This window comes from Narcine bancroftii, chromosome 11 (assembly GCF_036971445.1).
Source record: "Narcine bancroftii isolate sNarBan1 chromosome 11, sNarBan1.hap1, whole genome shotgun sequence".
In the NCBI taxonomy this organism is placed as follows: Eukaryota; Metazoa; Chordata; class Chondrichthyes; order Torpediniformes; family Narcinidae; genus Narcine; species Narcine bancroftii.
Window position 1 is genome coordinate 104,706,396 of NC_091479.1, and position 22,340 is coordinate 104,728,735.

The 22,340-nt window shown below is 41.6% G+C and overlaps 1 protein-coding gene across 2 annotated transcripts; it reads left to right on the top strand.

The window, feature by feature from the left end:
• Positions 1-65: 65 nt before the first annotated feature.
• arl1 (ADP-ribosylation factor-like 1) lies at positions 66-14,774 on the top strand. Of its 2 annotated transcripts, none has more exons than XM_069904440.1 (6): positions 66-166; positions 4,067-4,204; positions 6,702-6,783; positions 8,481-8,592; positions 11,891-12,069; positions 14,229-14,774. In XM_069904440.1, exons 1-6 carry the CDS (start codon positions 76-78, stop codon positions 14,257-14,259), a joined length of 633 nt encoding a protein of 210 aa, XP_069760541.1. In that variant the 5' UTR covers positions 66-75; the 3' UTR covers positions 14,260-14,774. The 2 variants fall into 2 exon arrangements, with proteins under 2 accessions (XP_069760541.1, XP_069760542.1); XM_069904441.1 differs by lacking the exon at positions 66-166 and adding an exon at positions 268-276.
• Positions 14,775-22,340: the final 7,566 nt, after the last annotated feature.

Here is a 22,340-nt window from a genome sequence, read left to right on the forward strand (position 1 = left end):
CAACGTTTGTCTGAATAAAAATTAAATATTTATTTACTAATTTAGAAGGGAACAAAATCACTTAATTTACCTTCAATGCAAGGGATGAATCTGCTGGCGACGGACACAGTTGTTCACAGGGAGGTGCGCGCGCAGCCCCGAGTGACGCCACGTCGGAGGGAGATGGGTGAGTGAGGGAGGGAGATGGGTGAGTGAGTGAGGGAGGGAGGTGAGGGAGGGAGGGAGGTGAGGGAGGGAGGTGAGTGAGGGAGGGAGATGGGTGAGGGAGGGAGATGGGTGAGGGAGGGAGGGAGATGAGGGGAGATGGGTGAGGGAGGGAGTTGAGGGGAGATGGGTGAGTGAGGGAGGGATTGAGGTTGGCAGAAGGGGAGGTGGAAATATGCTAGGTGAGTAAAAGGGGAATTGAGTGGAGTAGGTGGGTGGATGATGACAGGGAGGAAGCAGATCAGGAGGACAGAATGACACCAGAGAGAGTGGATAGTGGCAAGTAAGGAAAAGGCAGAGGTGGAGAAGGCAAAGCAGGATGTTGTGCTTGATGAATATAAAGGAAATAAAGAATATTTTCATTTCTGTATGGCCAAACATTTTGTTGTCAGTGAAGCCTCACAACACAGACACCTATATAAATATCTAATTCGGACAAAACAAACTCTTAAGTTTATAGCCCAACACAAAACTTGATGAGTGGCAGATACTGAAGGAAGGAGATCAAAGGATGCATCATTTGGAATGATGTAGGTGGAGAAATTGCAGATGGTGTTTCATCTGAACAAGTGTGAGGTGCTGAGGTTTGCCAGGTCAAATCTAAGAGGTAAGTCTATTGTAAAAAGCAAGATCCTTGGGCACGCTGATGTCCAGAGAGATCTTGGTGTGCAAGTTCACAACTACCTGGAAGTGGATCACATGTAGGTAGGGTGCTTTGGTTGGGGCACTGAGTATAAATGTTAAGAAGTCATGTTGCAGCTATTTAAAAAAACAGCACTTTTTGCATAGGTCACACTTGGAGTATTGTGTGAGGTTCTAGTTGCCCTATTACAGGAAGGATATGAAGCTTTGGAGAGGTTGCTGTAGAGGTCCAGTGGAATGTTGCCTGGATTAGAGAGCATCAGCCACAAAGAGAGGTTTGGTATACTTGGATTGCTTTATCTGCAATGTTGGAGGCGGTGGGGAGACCTGACAGAAGAACATACTGAGTGGCATAAAGAGGGTAGATAGTCTTTTTTACCAGTGGAAATGTCCAAAAAAAATCAGAGGACATAGAACAGTGGTTCTCAACCTTTTTTCCCCACATACTTTGAGAAACCCCTTACTAATCACAGAGCACCATAGGATGCCATGGGTACTCTGTGGTTAAGGGATTACTTAAACTGGTATATAAGTGGGGGAAAAAAGAGTTAAGAACCACTGGTGTAGAACACTACAGCACAGTACAAGCCCATAAGTCCTCAATGTTTTGCTCACCCAGATATTCCTACCAAAAAAAAGTTCTAAGCCCTCCCTTCCCCATAACCCTCCATTTTTCTTCCATCCATGAGCCTGTTTAAGACTCTCATAAATGCCCCCCATGTTTCTGCCTCCACCACCACCCCCGGCAATGCATTCCAGGCACCCACAACTCTCTGTGTAAAAATAAATAAATAAATAACGACACCGATAGATCAATAAGACTTGCCCCTAGATTTAAAGTGAGATGGAGGTAGATTAAAGGAGATGTGTACCAGAGTGTGGTAAGAGTGACAGTTAAAATGTGCCTTAAACTAATGAGTTAAGAGTGTTTCGACAGGTTTCTGAATGGACACTTGATTGAGGGAAAGGGACTGAGACCAGCCAGATTAGTTTAATTTGACTTATGTTTGACACAGATAGAAAGGTTTGTTCCTGTGCTTTGCCATTCTATGTTCTAATGTATTTAATTGCCTGTAAAATGCCTTTGACTGATCTGAACCTGCTGAAAATCACAATTTGAAGAAACACATGGCCCCTGTATTCTCTGTTTCATTAGGATACCTTAACTGGAATACATTTTGAAATGGGTGCAGGTGGAGGAACAGATGGAGGAGTTCCTGTGCCACTGCTCTGTCACTTGTAAAATCAAAACCAATCCTCTACTTTTTCTATCAAATTTATCTCTTGTGTATTTGGAGACTAAGCACTGATATCTGGAATAGAGCATTCAAATAATTGAATAAATTCCTTAATCTCCCCTTACCCTGCCTCCTAATGCAGTCAGAAGGAAAGGTGTTGTGAAATTGGAATTATTATATCTAAGCAGTTTTATCATTCAGACTTTGTTATCCATGTGCAGTTTAATGGTGTTTAATGCTGCATAACTTTGAAATTAAAGCTGCTTGACACATTTAGGCTCAGATTATTGTCACGTGCCAAGGTGCAGTGGTCGTTTGTTTTGTGAATAGTACATAGTACAGCAAGTAAGACAGTACAGAGCTGTAGATACAGAGTTCAGAGCCAAGATAACATAATTTTATCTTTGGTGAAGGTTCATTCAGGGGTTTGATCATGGCAGGAATGAAACTGTCCTGAACCTGATGGTGTGTGACCTCATACTCATGAATCCTCTGAACTGGAAGGGTAATATGAAGAGAGTGTGGTTGGGGTACTCTGAGTTTTAGCCTGCACTCACAGCATTCTGCAGTTTCTTGTGGTCTTGGGCTGAGCAGTTCCTGGACCACGCAGTGATGCACACTGACAGGATGCTTTCAGTGGTGTCGTTGTTCAAGTTGATGTGTGAATTTCCTTGGGCTTCTGAGGAAGTAGAGGCGCTGGTGTGCTTTCTTGGCTATTATGTCGATGAGGGTAGACCAGAACAGGTCACTGGAGATGTTTGTTTCTTGGAACCATCTCCACTCTGCACAGCTCTGACCCTCTTCCAGAAACCTAACCAGCCCCTTGGTGCACACAACCAACACCAAGCCTCATTCTTCTATCTCTTCTTTGTATTTCGACTTGTCGTTGTTACAGATCCTGCCTATGATGGTGGTGTTGTCCATGAATTTATAGACGGAGTTGGAGAGGTGTTTGGCCATGCACTCTTTGGTGTACAAGGATTCTAGTAAGCGGTTGAGTACACAGTCTTGCATGGGCCTGGTGTTGTCTATAAGGAGATTATACGTTCTCCTGGAGTCTGCATGGCTTTCCTCCAGGTGCTCTAGTTTCCTCCCACCCTTCAAAATGTATGGGGGTTGTAGATTAATTAGGTGTATTTGGCCGTCACAGGCTCATGGGCTGAAAGGGGCTGTTTCTGCGCTGTATTTCTAAATTAAAGTACTATGATAAAGTGATTGGAGCCTGCAGAATAGGCGGTCATGGATACAATTGCAGAAGAGGGTTCTGAGGCCCCGTCACTGACGTGAGGATGAGTTTGTTTGGTACTGTTGCGTTGAAAGCAGAACTATAGTCTGACGCAGGTATCTTTGTTGTCTAGGTGTTCCAAGGGTGTTCATGTAATATACATGATTATGAGAGGCATAGATAGGGTGGACAGCCAGCAGCTGTTTCCCAGGGCAGGATCAGCAAACACCAGAGAACATAGTACAAAGTGATGGGAGGGAAGTTTAGGGGAGATATTAGGGGTATTTTATTTTTACACAGAGAGTTGTGGGGGCATGGAATGCCTTGCCGAGGATGGTGGTGGAGGATGGAACATTAGGGGCATTTAAGAGACTCTTAGACAGGCACATGGATGGAAGAAAAATAGACAGTGGGCTCTTACTGAGGCCCTGGCCCCTTGCCCTCTGGAGCTCCCAACACCCTAATCACAGACTTAACACCTGGTCCTGCCCACCCATCTGAGCTCCCAACTCCTCAAATGACACAAGTACTTACATGGTCAAAGTTAGTGTGCGTGTAATAGTTGACCCCTAAATTTTATCCACAAATTCCGTCTATTTTATGTGTATATATGGTCTGAATGTGTAAGGTAGATGGGGGTTATAATAAGACAATTAAATAAATTAAAAGTGGATCTAGAAATTATGGTCAATGAACTCTGAGATGTTGACATGAATTTGCATTGTTATCGCCGTGCTGATTCTGTGTTACGCTGCAGGGGGGTGGTTATCCACCTTGATTTCCGGCCTGCTTGGGTCAAGAGAAATGAGAATATTGATCCTAGGTCTGGATGGAGCAGGCAAGACCACAATACTCTACAAACTGCAGGTGGGCGAAGTGGTCACCACCATTCCTAGTAAGTCATGTTTTGCCACCTACCTATGCTGTTAACTGTTGCAAACCTTTGCCATATTGGAGGGTTCTGTTATGTTCGTACACTTCTATTATGTATCCTTTCACTTAAAGGGGAGCATCTGGCTTCTGATCAAAGTAAACTGGAGTGTTCGCCTGTCGCCAGCAGAGCTTTTGTTTATTTTGCTGTTGGGGAAAGAACAAACCAATCCCATGACGATGAGAGTTATTGTCCTATACACAAGTACAATGTACAGATACACTGAAATTCTTGCTTGTTAGACCATAAGACATAGGAGCATAAGTAGACCATTCAGCCCATCGATTGTGCCCTGCCATTCATTCATGAGCTGAATGATTTCCACACTCAGCCCGGCCCTCTCCCTATAACCTTTGATCCCCTGGTTAATCAAGAACCTATCAATCTCTGCCTTAAATACACCCAATGACCCAGCCTCCACAACCACCTGTGGCAGCAAATTCCACAGATCCATAGCCCTCTGACTATAGAAATTTCTCCATGTCTCTGTTCTAAGTGGTTGCCCTTCAATCCTGAAGTTGTTCCCTCTTGTCCTAGACTTCTCCCAGCATGGGAATCAACTTTCCTACATCTACTCTGTCCATGTCTTTCAATATTTGAAATGTTTCAATGACAGCACCCCCCCCCCCCCATTCTCCTAAATTCCATGGAGTATAGGCCAAGAGTTGTCAAACGCTCCTCATGCGAGAACCCTTTCGTTCCCAGAATCATCCTCGTGAACCTCCTTTGAACCCTCTCCAATATCAACACTTTCTTTCTTAAATGAGAAGCCTAAAACTGCTCACAATTCTCCGACCTGTTGCAACTACACAGGAATATAGGATATTACCAACTAGATTACTATAAATTAAGTTATCACAATATGCCAAGGCAGAAAAATGGCTAATGAATATAAAAGGGTTGATAAATGTCCTGATAATCACGTTGCTGTATGAGGAGCTGGGAGAGATTTGATAAGGCTAACAACAGCATCCTTTCTGGAACAGTCCGATGTCCTGCTTGGCAGGTTGATTGGCTGCTGTAATCTAAACCAGCTAACCTCAACCTGTTTTTGGCTATGCTCCCCCCCACCTTTAGCACTGTACTCATTTACAGGCCCCCTTCTCTGTGAAGCAGTCAAGTTTAGTTGCTTTCTTCCGTAATTCTCTCCTACCGACTACATAAAAATTTGTGATTTCAGTCTGTGCCCCCTTCCCCCTTAAATGTGCTGTAGTCCCAACCCCAGGGGCTACAGCATCAGGATGGACCCTGATGCTGCAGCATAGACCAGGCTTCGACCTGTGAAAGAAGAAGGGGCAGTTGGCTGCAGCTGGGATTTTATGTGGAGGGAAAGCTGACTGGTTTATCCCACCTTAAAATGGGACTGCTGAGACTGTTTGGAGCTGGTCATCCACTGATGACGTTAAAAAAGACATTCATAAGAACTTTTTGATTTCAGTCCATGGCCCCCCCTCCCCCCCCCCCCCCCCCCCCCCCCAGCCTTTATATGATTGTGGCCCCTAGGGCTGGCCATTGGGCCCTGCTGAAAATAGCTGGTCAAAGGGGATGACCCTTTATTCTTGAGGCTACGTCCTCAGATCATGAATCCAATAGGATTTGCAGGGAAGTTGGCTGGATTAGACAGCTTGAATTATCAGGAGGGATTGGATAGACTGTCTTTTCCCTGGTACAAGTTAGGCCAAGAGAGGAGATGATAGAATGTAAAAACATGAGAAGTACAGATAAGGCAGAGAGTCAGTGCCTAAAACTAAAGGGCACACGTTCAAGGCAAGATGAAGGACGTTTAAAGGGGATCTGAGTACATTTTTCACCCAAAGTAGTTGGTATCTGGAATGATCTGCCAGAGGAGATGGTGGCGACATTAACTCGAGTTAGTAGAGCAGAAAGGGATGGGCAACTGGGATTAGTATAGCTGGACACGATGGTCATCTTAGATGTGTTGGTCTCCTCTGACAGCCAATCTTCACACTTGATCATAGCCAAAAGGCCGAGAAGCGATGACAGCCATTCTGTACATTTTTTTCAGCTATGGTTTCCCACCCCCCACCCCCCAGGATTCTGCTCAACGTTTATGGGCCCCCTTCCCTGTGAAGCAGTCAAGTTTTGGTTTCTTCCGTACTTCTCTCCAACAGACCACATAAAAAACAACAAATATTTATATTAAGGGAGTTTAAAAAGAAAACAAAGCATTTATTTAGATATGATCCTCAGGGGGAGTGTAGGGCCCCCATTGAGAATGGCTGTTCTATGCTATACAACTCTAACTATGACTGAAACCACCCCAGTGTATGTAATACTTCCTCATGGTACACTCATTTTGTACTGTATGTTATTAGGTTACATCTCAAATTGGAAACTTTTTCTTGGTGGATCGAGGGTACCTTTGAAATTGGTCTCCTGAACTCTTCACCAATCTCTGATGTCTTTTCACACTAATGTGAAGTTAACTTTTTTTTTGTAGCAATTGGCTTCAATGTCGAAACAGTGATGTTCAAGAATCTTAAGTTCCAAGTGTGGGATCTGGGTGGACAGACCAGTATACGGTATGGAACTAGGCCCTTTCAGTGTCACTGACCATTCGGGAAAATGATTTCCCCACGACGATCTGTGATTAATGGATTTTTTGCTTGTCAACGAGTAACTTGAGTCCTACACGATAAGTATCAGGGTGTGTGAAATCAAGAAATGTGTAATTGAAGAACAAGCTAACAAAAAAAATTCCAATCGGGCCAGCAATCTACTTCATAATACTTTTGCCTCTCCCATCACACCCCCCCTCACCTCAAAATTCACTACATTTATTTATTCATTCAAGGGATGTGGGCTTCACAGCTGAGCCAACATTTGATTACCCATCCCTAATTATTCATCTAATTGAGAAGGTTCTCTTATCTTGCCATCCTTGCCCTTCCTTCTCATTGGTACATGCTGGTCCTGGATTCTAATTAATTGATCCCTCAACAACTGCCATATGCTTGTTCTGGGCTTGTCTGATAACAGCTGCTCCCAGTTTACTCCCACCAGTTCCTGACTAGTCCTGTCACAACTTTCCCTCTCCAATTTAGTACTTTTCTACAAGGTCCAGGCTTATCCTTGTCCATCCTTATCTTGAAAGTTAAGGGAAAGTGATCACTGTTCCCAAAATGGTCTCCAATGAAACTGATCACTTGGCTGGATTTATTTGCTTACACAAGGCCTCCTTCCTGGATGGGCTATCTGCATACTTCTTCAAAAAAATCTCTCTAGGATTCACTTATCAAATTCTGCTCCATCTAAGCCTCTGGAACAAAGTACATCCTAATCAATATTGGAGACATTAATGTCTCCGACTACAACAACCTTATTTTGCAACTTTCATAATCTGAATATGCAAGATCACAAAATATAGGATCAGAAGTCGGTCCATCGAATCTGCCCCACTATTCTAATCATGATCTGATCCATCCTCCCACTCAGCCCCACACCCCGGCCTTCTCCCTGTAATCCTCGATGCCCTGACTAATGAAATATTTGTCAATCTCTTCCTTAAGTAGACCCAACGACCTCACTTCCACAGGCTCACGACCCTCTGACTAAAGAAATTTCTCCGTATCTCTATTTTAAATTGACATCCTTTTATCTGAAGTTGTGCCGTCTTGTTTTAGAATCCCTGTTTGAAATGTCTCTGAGGTTCCCTCTCAACCCCTTTCATCCCTGTACTCAAGTCAAGTTTATTGTCATCCGATTGTACAGGTACAACCTGATGAAGCAGCGTTCTCCGGTCCTCCGTGTAAAACATGCAGACACACACCCAGCCATAACACATATACAGACAAACAATACACATGGAGGACATATTTCATCCATACAAATAAATCATACATATCGTTTAATGAATACGAGAGTCTCAGAGGGTTATTGTAAACAGTTCTTTGGTCGTTCAGCATTCTCCTTGCCTGTGGGAAGAAGCTGTTCCTCAACCTCGTGGTGCTGAGAAACAGCATTCACTGGTATATTCACTGAAGTATTACTTATCGCTACAGAATATAAATCACAGTCCCTTGTTGCTTCATTCCCCCACTATTCGATCTGTCCTACCTCTTTTCCCACCCTCTCCAATATCTTTCTTCCAGTACAATGTTTGCGTGTGTAGTGAATACAGCCAGTTAATTATTTCTGGTGAAGATACAGAGCTGCTTTGTATCAGAAACCTGAAGTCACCTCAGCATGTGTAATGAAGTAATTGCTCTCCTTTTCTTAGCCCCTACTGGCGTTGTTATTACTCCAACACTGATGCAATCATCTACGTGGTCGACAGTTGTGACAAGGAAAGAATGGGAATCTCAAAATCGGAACTTGTCGCCATGCTGGAGGTGAGGAAGAGACTTGGCGAGTCTCGTTTACAAATAGAATGTAATCAGATAAGTCATTTGGAAGTGATTGTGGATGAGTAATACTGCTCATAGAGGAAGTTTAAAATCCAGAAGATACACTGAAAGTGGTAAAAGGTTACACTTCAAGCATGAGTGATCTCTCCTTTGTTAATATTCCCTGATCTGCCAGTGAAGTATTTCAGGATGGTGGTCAAAAGAATGTGGGCAGTTGGTTTGAGGGGATTTGCTATGGACAGTGGAAACCCGTTATAATGAGATAGTTTGGGTCCAGAAATAGCGGGGTCGCACTAAATCGGGGTTTCAATAAATCACTGTAGTTACACTTGAAATTTTGGGTAAGTTGACTGTCCCCGCTCCTCACGACAGCCCCAAGTCCTCGCTGTCCGCAGCAGCCCGAGTCCAATGACTCATTGCTTTCTATCTAGATTTACGTTAAATCGGGGTTCCACTGTAGTTTCTACAATGAAGGGGAAGGAATTTGGAACAGTTCATCGCTTTCAGAAATTTTGGCACAATAGCTCATCCCAGAACTTTAGTGAGTGATTCCCTTGTGAAAATTGGAGAAACCACTTTCAGGCTACACAAGTGTCCCTGATCTTCTTGTTGCCTCTTGCATTAATTCCCCAATCCCCTTTATTTGTGGTTTCCACAACCCAAGACAAGCTTAAGAAGCAACAGTGGTGCACCTACCTGGGCCTGGCACGGTCATGTACCTGCCCGGGCCCAGTGAGTGTTCATTTGGAGTGACACGCGAGGTAGGTGTTGTGCACACGCAAGCCGGCTGCTGTTGGGAACAGACACGTACAGTCAGAGTGAGGAGTTGCAATGACACAAGATGGGAATAAGCCAATGGGTGGGCAAGGTGAGATTCATGCTGGCAGGAGGAAAGGAGACTGTTAGACATGTTTGGAATAGCGAAATGAAGGATGTTAAAACTTAAGAGTTTTTGCTTTATTTTTGGATACAATGCCTCTAGCTCCACCTTTTGTAAATAACAGTAAATTTCTGATTTGTTCATAGAACATGCCTTTTTGCAAAAAATGTGGACTTCTGCATTTTATAAACAAGAGTAACGGGTAAACGTGGAAAGTCAGGGAGAAGGGCAGGTTTCAGTGCTGTGAAACTCTATGACAGAATCACTGTGGATATTAAAATGTATCTCCATTGTCATGTGACAAAAAGCCTCCAACCTCAGTGAGGAACCTTTGGGCTCGAGCTCAATGTTTAATGTCTGTGAATCTTACACATTCAGGCAAATTAAGTAGGGGGTGAGAGTTAATGTTTGAGGGTGAGATTGTCCCTGGGCTTCCACTGTACTACATCCCCACTCCTGTATCCTATCCCTCTGGATATGGACGCCAACATTTCATTCACCTTCTTCACCACCAACTCAACCTGGAGGTCAACCTTTTAGGTATCCTTCATGAGGACTGCCAAGTCTCTTTGCACCTCCAAATTTTGAATTTCTCCCCATCCAAATAATAGACTGCCCTTTTATTCCTTCTACCAACATTGTACAGGTGCTCACGATGGTACGATTTACAATTTTTCAAAGTTACGATGGTTCGAATTGTTACGAGCCCAGAGGATCCCAAAACCTAGAGCAATAGATATTCACTAAGACAAATGGTTACTTAAACAAAAGTTGCTTTTAATTATCTTTAAACATGAAAACAGCACCACACTTTAACTTAACTAACCTAACTCCCTTCTAATTCTAAGCACATGGGTATGTAATGTATGTGTAAGTTCAGAAAAGTTCATTGGTTCACAGTCCAATCTCACTTCTCATTCCTCCAAGTTCACTCGTTGCAGTCATTTTTTATACTGTGCACAAATTTAACATTTATAAAGTTCACCAGGCTTTGGTGCTTAAAAGGTAAATGGTTACCACTCAGGAAGGTTCTTGTTGGTTTTCAGAGAGAGATTTGTTGTACATTTACTTCCATCAGCCACTTCAGTGTCTTGCCGAAGAAATTTGCCCCCTCAGGGTTCTCCAGATGATAACCTCTTTCTTTCAGGTCATCACAGAGTTCCTTCTTGTTTCTCTTATTCCAAGTGAAACATTAGACAGCCAGTCCTCTCCTCTTGCATGAACCACAAAGGCTTTGACTAGGCCGTCTTATAAATGGCTTTCCACAAGCTTGCCAGCTTGTCTTGTTCCAGTCCCAGCTACTTCTGCTGGCTGTAACACCGTGGAAGTGAGCTGTGTGTGTGTGTGTCTCTCTCTCTCTCTCTCTCTCTCTCTCTCTCTCTCTCTCTCACTCTCAGAGAAAGCCTGACTCTCTCTGCTTGCAAAACCACATGACCCTCTTAGAACAGCAAGTTCCCATCCAGACAGAAGGCAGCTCCAACAAGGTCTTTCATCTGTTGCTTTTTGTAAACAACAGTCCATTAGTGAAATCTCTTGAGCACTCTTCAAAGCTCTTGCAAAAGCTGTGAAGCCGATATGTCTAGCATGAGCAGAGCTCCAGTATTTCAAATCAGATCTGTTTTAAAGTGATTGTATGTGACCTACTCTAACAAACCTTTCCAAATTTATTTCTATGTACTTTGTCACAGAATCTGTACTTTCAATTTCAAATTCGATCTGTTCCCGCGCTTGCGATGTGCAGTACGCTGCTCTCTCGCATCCCCACCTTCCAGCAATTAATTTTAGTTCAGTACTTCAAATAGTCATCATGTCCAGTGTGCTTTCAGCTGTGTACGTGAATGGTATTTTCCAGTGTGGAATAAAGGTATTCAAGATCTCATTATAAAACTGGTAGGTGAGGTTTCCTTCTTCAACTTGCGAGGGGTTGTAAGTTGAGGAGCACCTGCATTTAATATGCCACTTCTTCACCCATTCTCCCAATCTATCCAAGTCTCTCTGCAGCCACTATCTTTCCCTCCATTTATTTTTGAATCCTCTGGATAGTTAGCCACAAAGCCGCTAAATAGTGCTGGGGGTAGAGAAAAGGACCATTTTTAAAATAAAACCGCAGTGCTTGCCACATCTTCTTTTGATGACATGAGGTCCAGTTAAGAGTCTGATAACAGAAGGAAAGAAATGGTTGGTGGGGTGCTGGAGCATTTTGGTTCTCTTGGTTGTGTTGAAGACATCTGTAGCATTGTGTGCGCAGACCAAGCAAAAGCCAGAGGCTATGATTCACGAACAAAGGGTTGGGATTTTTCTGGCCTTTTAAGTGTTAAAATACTGAAATTGTTTCTTGCCTTAGTGTGTTTTTTTTCCCCCCTCACAGCCAATAAAAATAGATTTTTAACTGCTTGCTTACAGGAGGAAGAGCTGAAGAAGGCTGTTCTTGTTGTTTTTGCCAACAAACAGGACATGGAGCAAGCGATGTCTCCCACAGAGGTGGCCAACGCACTCGGCCTACCCGCCATGAAGGATCGGAAGTGGCAGATATTCAGGACCTCTGCTACCAAAGGAGTTGGTCTGGACGGAGCTATGGACTGGTAATTAAACTGATGCAGTTAATGCGCAAGCTGGCTTTTTTTCTCCTTTTCGGTTGTGTGTCTCGGAGGGTAGCCTTGCTTCTGTCACTAGAAGGTGTGTAGAAGAATGTGAGCTGCTAATCCAGGTGAACATTCCCAAAGCATTAATGAAGATTAATGGGGATGTTTTCTTTCAGTTCAAGAGCCATAAAAGATTTTGCAGTTCTGTGTGCAGTTTGTCAGCAGACCATTTTGGGCTATTGGTCATTATTAAACAATCCACACAACTCTGGTTAGATCTCATCGAGGGTTAGGGTGAGCCCTGTATCTAAAACAGCTTAGTTAATTTCTTAAAGGTAACATTCAGATTCTACGTAATTAGACATTAATTTAAAGGATTTTTTAATCAAAGAAGATTGTGCGCGTGTGTTACTCAATATCGTCCTCAATGACTCGGTCAGTTTAAGATGGGCTGAGTTAATAAGATGGTTTTCATGAATTTAAGAGCCAGGAAGGTACAGGTGAGGCATGATCTTATTAAATGGCGAAGCAGGGCCAGAAGGCCAACTCCCTGTTTGTAATGTTCCGCTGGCAAGGGGTTGGAGGGGCAGAGAGCACAATCTTAAACAGACAGAACGGCGGAAATTTGAAAAGGCCATGTGAAGGGTCAATAGAATTAATATATTGTTGGCCAGGTGACTTTAATGGCTATGGAACCAAGGGAAGTAAGTGGAAAGTATGGGTAAGCCATGATTGAGATGAAACTGGTTACTAGTCTTCTGTTAGCATTTGGAAATTGGTTAATTAATGCTCTTCTTGGAAGGACTTTATGATGTGTTAATTTTGCCACCACCAAACATTAGTAATTAAACTGAAGAAATAATTCATTGTTTAAGGCATGAAAGTTGTTGGATGTGCAAATAGTTGGTGTTTTGGGTGAGTTCAGCAGCTATTGAGGCATCTTGTGCAGTCTTGTCTGTGCTGACATCCTCTGATTTTGGGGGCAACACTTTGAACTGACCTGCATTTTGAGATGCCTTTATAGACCTGGTAATAATTCAAAACGTAATATTACATGAAATTGCCTTCTGCCTGCCACAAGGCAGACAAAGAGTTGTATTAGTGTCAACAGGTACCCCTTTCTGTATGAGACAGAGTCCCTTCAGAGATGCTGAGTGGCTGTGGAGGCTGGAGGTGAATTTGTGGCAACAAATTCCACAGATGCACCCCACCCTTGAGTGCTGTCGGTGTGGAGTTTTCACCTTGTGCCTGTAACCGGGTGGGTTTGCTCTGGTGTTGTCCAAGAGACGTGGGTTGGTAGGTGGTGTCCCTGAGTGTTCAGCTGGGCAGTAGAATCTAGGGAGAGTTCACGGGAGTGTGGGACTAGTGCAGGATTGGTGTAAATGAGTGATAGTCAGTGCATGCGATGGGCTGAAGGCCCTGTTCTGTGCCGTAACTCTTTAACAAAGCCTTTTGGAGTTAACATTCACGTTGTGGGTGCATTAGCAAATCTTCTCACAGGATCCAGGCAACTTAACCGTGAGTTCTGCATCTAGAGGACTAGGATATCCATCAGGTTCTTGGACATGAAAGCATGAGAAATGGGCCAGTTAAGTGCTACTAAGGCAGGCACAAACAGTGGAGCAGGCTCAGGGCTGAATGGCTTTTCAGTTTAAAAACCTTCGACATATAGGATGGCAACAGGCCCATCCGATCCACGAGTTCGTGCTGCCCAGTTAACCTACATTCCCCCATACATCTTTGGCACGTGGGAGGAAACCCAGCAAGACACAGGGAAAACATACAAACTCCTTACAGACGAGCTACTGGCACTGGAATAGCATTGCGCTAACCATGTCACCTCTTCAGTTGAAATTGAGGTGGTGGATTAAGACATGTAATTGGCCAAAGTTTGTGATAAATTAGTAGCTGCTTAAACACATTCATTTTTTCATTTTCCCATCCTCCGGATCTGCATGAATGAGTCATTGTTGTAAAATTCTTGCTGTGTATTGGTGTCCCAGCACCACGAACATCGCAGCCACTCTCCCTGTGGACGTTGGGCCAAAGTTTAGCCTGTTGATAATCTCAAGAGTGAATTTACAGGTGGGGGAAATAAATGGCAGGAGATTTGCAAGCTGTTGTGGTTATTAAATTGGACTTTTTTCTCTCTTTTTCAGGTTGGTTGAAGCCTTGAAATGTAGACAATAAAAAATGTCCATTTTTTCCTGTCATGTGATTGCAACGGAGCTATGATTTTTTTTACCCCTGAATCTCAAGAAGTCTTTTAACACAAGGACTGTCTACTCCAGTATGCTCAATTTACTCCTGTTTTTTTAAAATCTTATTTATGTTGGGTTTTCCTTGCTTGGGATTATCTTTCACGTCTCTTAATGGGGGGGGGGGGGGGGCTAAAGAGTTCTTGCACAAGGAGATAGAAGTTGAACTTTGCTTTCTGTTTACTCCTTGTTTGTGATTTAAATGAGCATAAAAAAACACTAATAAAACATTCCTTCCTTTGATGCTCTGGGGTTGATTTTAAAGAGAGGAACTGTAATATTTAGGAGTTTATTGAAAGTTTATTATCATTTGATGTACAAGTACAACCCGACAAAACAGTGATCTCCGGTCCTCAGTGTAAAACTTGCAGGCACACGCCCAGACATGACCCACAATACAATTATTTCATCAATATAAATAAATAGTTACTTACTGCTGCCACAAAACACCTCATTTCATGACTTGTTCATTTAAATTCTGACTCTGGAATATTGTTTTGTGAATGTGAGAGTCTCAGGGGGGTTAGTGTGAGCAGATCCTTTGGTCATTCAGGATTCTCACTGCCTGTGGGAAGAAGCTGTTCCTCAGCCTGTGGTGCTGGCTCTGATCCTCCTGTAACTCTTCCCTGACGGGAGCAGCTGAAAGATGTGTACAGGGTGGAAAGTGTCCTCTTCAGAAAACGATCCTGATAGATCATGTCAATTGGGGGCAGGGGGGAGGGAGTCTCCAGTGATCCTCTCTGCCACTCTTATGGTCCTGTGGATTGACCTCTCCATTAACCGTACCACAATGTGATGTGGCCGGCCAGGATGCTCTCGATAGATCTCCTGTAGAAGTTTGACATGATGGTAGGTAGTCTTGCCCACTTCAGTCTTCTCAGGAAATCCAGTTACTGTTGTGCCTTCCTGACAAGTGAGGAGATGTTGAATGACAGGTCACTAGTTAAATGAACTCCAAGGAACTTGGTGTCTCCACTCTCTCTCTACTACAGAGTTGTGGATGTGGAGTAAAGGATGGTTGTTCCTGGTCCTCCTGATCATCTCCTTTGTCTGTCCACATTGAGACTCAGGTTGTTCCTCTCGACCCATTTCACGAGATTTTCCACCTCTTCTCTGTAGTGCGACTCATCGTGTAGCCGATGAGGCCAATGACTGTTGTGTCATCTGCAAACTTGATGACACTGTTGGAGCTGGATGATGCCATCATGGGTCAGTAGTGTGAACTGGAGTGGCCTGAACGCACAGCCCTGAGGTGCTCCAATGCTCAGTGTGATGGTGCTCGATGTTCTGCTGCCAACCCGGACAGACTATGATTTGAACAATCCCTGAGTTGGGAAAATGCGAAGGTGCAAAGTCTTTTTTTTTCTTCAAACTTTATTTATTGAAAAATTATTGGTAAACATACAAAATGTTTATATATATGAAAATAAAGAGAAAAAAAAGAAATGAAACCCCACCCCTCCCACCCCTTCAGCCAGCTCTCTTGAGAGCCAAAGAAAGATATATTAAAAAAAGAATAAAATAAATCAAAGTACCTCTAATTGCCTATATTCCAAATATAATGACCATTTATTAACAAAAAAGAATAATTATCATGCAAAACATAAGTAATTTTATCGATAACAATACAAGCTTTCATTTCATTCTGCCATCGCATTATACTAATCACTGTCTTATCCTTCCATGTACTTGCTATACATTTTCAAGCTACAGACACTGCTAAATATACAAATGCAATTTGAAATTTATCCAACCCCAATCCCCTTAAAGGAATCACATAACCCAGTAAAAAAAACAGATGGATCTAATGGTAACTTAATCTTATACAATTTTTCCAAAATTGACTTAATTTCTTCCCAAAATGGTTGTACATAAATACAAGACCGAACACCATGTAAAAAAGTTCCAACACACGTACCACATCCAAAACAAGAATCTGAATTACTAAAGCCATATTTTTTAAATTTCTCAGGAGTTAAATATAACCCTTTTTCGGCACAGAAGAAATCAAAGTCTCAAACTCCGACAATACAGGTAAAACCATCTCTCTACCAGACATTTTTTTTAACCAGCGACCGAAGTTGATAATAAACAAATAAAGAAGTTTCAGCAATATCAAAACGCTCTTTCAAATGAGTAAAAGAAATTGACGTTCTACAAAACAATCCTGCAATATTTTTATACCCTTAAAATCCCAATTCTTTAAATGAAAAAGGAATAAGCTGATTATTATATAATGGCGTTAAAATAGATAATTTACCTTTTGATCCTATAATCTTATTACTTTTTGTCCATAATATCAATAGATGTTTTAATATCAACACATTATACTCTCGTAATAAATTATATTCCACCGAAATATAAATTGGTATACTGCATTTTCGGAAATGCATGCCATCTCAACTTTTACCCCAACTTGGAGATTGATCCAAATCCATCAAACCACTAATAAATTTAAGTTGGGTTGCCTCATAATAATTCTGAAAATGAGGTAATTGCAATCCACCTAATGCATACCAAAGTAAGCTTATTTAATGCTACCCTTGGTAATTTAACTTTCCATAAAAATTCCCTAGTAGCTTTATTTAAATCCTGGAAAAAGTTCCTTGTAAGAAAATATGGTATTGATTGAAACAAATATTGAATACTTGGAAAAATATTCATTTTAATACAATTAACCTGGCCAATTAAAGTTAATGGAATGTCTTTCCACTTAATTAAGTCTGCTTTTATCTTTTTCAATAATGGAATTTAATTTATAAAGATTGATACTCAGTATTCACAATTATTCCTAAATATTTAATTTTATCTGTTCATTTCAAATTAATAACATTTTTATAAACTGAATAATCTCCTTCACCTACCGGTAAAATTTCACTTTTATACCAATTAACTTTATAACCAGATAATGATCCATACTGTAATAAACATTCCTGTAAATGCGGCAAAGATTGTTCCGGATTTGTTAAGTATATCAAAACATCATCTGCAAATAAATTAATCTTATATTCTTCATCCAAAACTCTCATCCCTTGTATCTACTCATTTTTCCGTACTAATTGAACTAACGGTTCAATGACCAATGCAAATAGGGCTGGTGACAATGGACAACCCTGTCGAGTAGAATGTGTTAATTTAGATGATGACGAAATCTGTCCATTTGTCACCACCCTAGCAGTTAGGTTTGTATATAAAGCTTTAACCCAGCCAATAAAAAAAGGGCCAAGTTTAAACTTTTCCAAGACCTTAAACAAAAAATTCCATTCAACCCTATAAAAAACTTTTTCTGCATCAAGTGCAACCACCATTGGATGGTTAGGCTGCTGTCGGTATGCATTGGTCAAACTAATTAGTTAAAGAATATTATCTGAAGCATGTCTATTTTTAATAAAACCTGTTTGATCTACATGTATTAATTTAGGTAAATATTTAGCAAGCCGATTTGCTAACAATTTAGCTATTATTTTATAGTCCACATTCAATAAAGAAATAGGTCTATACGAAGACACCTTTAATGGATCTCTATCTTTCTTTGGAACTACAGTAATTAAAGCATGAGAACAAGATTCTGGTAAATCATAATGTTCAGTCACTTGTTGTAATACCTCCCTAAACACCGAAGATAAATCTTCATAAAAAACTTTATAAAATTCCACCGAAAACCCATCATCTCCTGGTGACTTACCGTTTGGCATTTCCATCATAGCGGTCTTAATTTCTAGATCTGTGAAGGGAGCTTCCAAATCTATAATATCCTCTTCATCTAATGCTTGTAACTTTAATGTAGATAAAAAAGAATCAATAGATCTATTATCCTGTTTCCCCCTCAGAAGTATATAATTTTTTATAAAATGAATAAAACTTCATTGATTTCCTGAGGTTTATAGGTAAATGTTGAATTCTTTTTAACAGCATTAATAATCCTTTAATTTCCACGCAAGTACTTTATGCGCCTTCTCACCCCACTCATAATATCGTTGTTTGGTTCGATTAAGTAAACATTCAAATTGATAAGTCTGTAACGTATTATATCGCAATTTCAATCTAGTCAAAGCTATTTTCAGATCTTCTGTTACTCCCTTCTGAAATTCCTTCTCCAATTCATCAATCTGCTTTTCTAATTTAATACTTTCAGCCATACATCCTTTCTTATCTTTAGTAGCATAACTAATTATTTGTCCTCTTAAATAAGCCTTTAACGCATCCCATACTACAAATTTTCTTTGAACAGAGTTAACATTTTCTGTTAAGAAAAAATCAATCTGTTTCTTAACAAAAGCAACAAACTCAGGTTTTTTCAACATCGTATTAAACCTCCGTCTATAAGATGAACATAATGCCTCCAAACTTTCATAAAAAAAATAATAAAAAATGATCAGATATTACTCTACTTTTATAATCTGCCTGCAATACCTTTCCTTGTAAATGTGCCGATATTTTTTAAAAATCTATTCTAGAAAAGGAATCATGCCTAGAAGAATAAAAGGAAAAATCTTTCTCTGCAGGATTAATCCTTCTCCAAATATCTACCAAATTTAAGTCTTTCATTAAACCCCCAATTTGTATCGCCATCTTTGATTTTCTGATACATTTTGGGGATTTATCCATGAATGGATCCAAAATACAATTAAAATCTCCCCCAACTAGAATATTTTCATTAGCTTGACATAATAACAAAAAAAAACATCTGAAATAAAACATTCATCATCTACATTAGGTGCATAGATATTGAGTAAAGTCCAAAATTCATAAAAAAAAATTTGCAGTCCATTTTTAAAACCCTCCCAGCATTCCCTTCTACAGTCTGTAACTCAAAAGATAAATTCTTATGAACTAAAATCGCTACCCCTTTTGCCTTAGAGTTAAATGAAGAAAAAAAAAACATGACCAACCCAATCTCTTCAATTTCAAATGTTCTTTTTCAGTCAAATGTGTTTCTTGTAAAAAAGCATTATCAATTTTCATTTTCTTAATATAAGCTAAAACTTTCGCTTAATTGGATTATTTAATCCCTGAACATTAAAAGTTGCAAATTTCAAACTAGACATTTTAATAAACTATCAATATAAGCACGTAATATTTAAAAAATGCTCTCCTGTTAATAAACAAAATCTACACTCCCTCCCCTAATGTTATAAAAAAGTTAATATGAAAAGGAATACAATTAATTCCCCCCCCCCAAAAAAAATACCCAAAGATAGTAATTCCCTAAAAAACTAGGTGTGGATCACCCCACCAATGGCAGATGACTATCAAAGATATCAGTGCCATCCACCTCCCCCCAGCCAGAAATACAATATATATAATAATCTAATTCAACATCATTAATATATTCAGCCCTGGGACTCCAGTCAAAGCCTCCTTCTTCCCACCTTTCCTGTTTCCATTCTTTCTGGTGCAAAGTCTGTGAATTTTGAGAAATTGAATAAAAATGATTTGGAAAAAGTCCACACGGAGGACCATTCATCTCACGATGCCTGCGACAGCTCTTTGTAAGAACTCTCCAGTTAGTCCCACTATCCTCTGGATGCAGCAATCCCCTATTCAGTACAAGAAAGTATGGTCGGCAAATACCTCTATATAAATAAGTAAATATTGTTTCATGAATATGAGAGTCTTTGATGATCAGTGTGAGCAGTTCTTTTGGTTGTTCATCATTCTCATTGCCCATAGGAAGAAGCTGTTCCTCAGCCTAATGGTACTGACTCTGGTCCTCCTGTCTCTTCCCTGATGGGAGCAGCTGAAAGATGCTGCGTGCGGGCTGGAAGGGGGTCCTCAACAATTTTGTGTGCCCTCTTCAGACAATTATCTTGGTAGATCACGTCAATGGAGTGGTGGGGGGGGGGGGGAGGAAGAAGACTCCACTGATCCTCTCTGCCACTCTTATGGGGGTGTGGCAAGATGGCGTAAGGATCAGACGTGCCTTCCAATCCTCCCCTGACTCTATCTTATTGTTTTGTCTAGAAATGCCCGTTAAAATTCTTTAAAAGTTTAGATAACTTCAGTGCTGTTAATTTAACTTCTGACGGTACAATTGGTGAAAAAGAGCAAAAAAAAACAACAGATCATCAAAAAAACTACATTTTCTAAAAGTTAAAGTTTTAGAGCCTACCTACAGAAAAAACATCGAGACTCAGCCTGAAATGGATCCCAGGAGAGAGGTACAGCTTTCGGATGTAGAGATCAATGTTACATTGGTAGAGCCCCCTAAAGAGGGCGCTAAACAGCCTTTAGAACAAAGAGTTACTCAGGTTCACACATGTGGAGTAGCATCTGACGGCAATGTTATGAATGAAAGACTTGTGAATCTTGAATCTAAATTATCTTATACAATGCAGGGATTATCCAAGATTATGACTGAACTTGGTACTAGGTTTAATACCCTGGTGAAAATACATTCTCTGCCACTCTTATGGTCCACTGGATTGTCAATTGATCTATTTCTCTACAGCAACTATACTGTGATGCAGCTGGCCAGGACGCTCTCAATAGAGCTCCTGTAGCTACAGTGCTGGAATCTGGAGCTGAAGGAACTGAGACACTCATGAGGGACACAGACCCTGGAGGTTGAAGCCAAACACAATCTGTGCAGCGTCTGTTGGAGACCTGGAATGGCCGACGTTTCTCAATCAAGGGTTGGCCTTTGTTCTCCCACTGGTGCTCCCCGATCCTCTGAGTTCCTCCAGCAGATTGTGTTTGGTTGCTGGAGGAACTGAACGGGTCAGGTGGATTGTGTCTTGAAGGGTCTTGAACTGAAGTGTGGACTCTCCATTTCCCTCCTCAGATGCTGCCTGTCCCCTCAGTGACTCGTTATATTTCTGGTCCATTGTTAGTTGGAGGACATGGATTTAAAGCGTCTGGGAGAATCATCCAGTGCTACACAAGGAGAGACTTTTACTGTCCCATCTGCAAGAATCAGGAAGCAGATTCTGTGTGAACATTAGGAAAACTGGTAAATAATTTAAAAGATAAACCCGCCAAGAACTAGAGTAACTCCATGGGAGGTGATAGTGAACAGGGGCCCTCCTGGGACCAGGTGCAATTACTGGGGCAAAGATGTTGGAAGCTCCTTTTAAATTGCAGGGGGGTCGATCCATTAAATCGTCAACCTGGTGATTTAAGGGGGATCCCACCCTCGCAATGACACGTATTCACCAGAAGTACTGCCAGATGTTCGGATGCTGGCTGCCTGGTGACACACACTTGCAAGTGCTGACGTCACTGTAATAAGCGCTTTTCATTTTCAAATCGCCTGTGGACAAGACCTAGGTAAGTTTAACTGAGGTAGGTCAGGGACCCAGTTGGATTCTGACAGGGTTGACTTTCTAACTGCCACATAACTGGGGCACTAACTAGGCAAATTGCCCAGTTAACCCCATTTTACATGGCAGTTTGAAAGGGCCTCATGTTTACAGCCAGAACCCTTCATCAGGAAAAGGACACCCAGGTGGACACCCGGAGAAAAAAGGGGTTTGGAGGAGTATGGGGTGGCAGAGATTGGAAATGGAGGTGGGGAAGGGGCAGAGAGACTGATGGGAGGAAGCGAAATGGGTGGGAGGTGAGGAAGGATGGTGTGGGTAATGGTAGGAATGGGATCAGGGATTTGGGTAAGTAAGGGGGTGGGTTACTGGAAATTGGTTGATGTTGATGGCAGTTGGTTGGAGGCTGATAGAATACACCCCCTCCCCCTCACTTTCCAATATCTCTCTGACCCTATTCCTCTTTCCCCTTCCCTGCCCTCTCTATCTGCTGTCACCCACGCCTTTCCTCTTGTCTGTCTATCAGCCCTCTTACTCCTATCACCTCCCAGCCCCCCTCCCACCTGCATTCACCTATTACCTGCTAGCCTGTGCTCCTCCCCCTTATCCAACCTTCCCTGCTGAGTGTCTATTGCCAGACCTGCTGAATTCCCTGTGCATTTTGGGTATTCTAAAACTGACACCATCTGCAGTCCTTTAAAACGATAAATAGGGTGGAAGGAAAATAGGGAGTGGAATTCTCAGCCAAACAGGA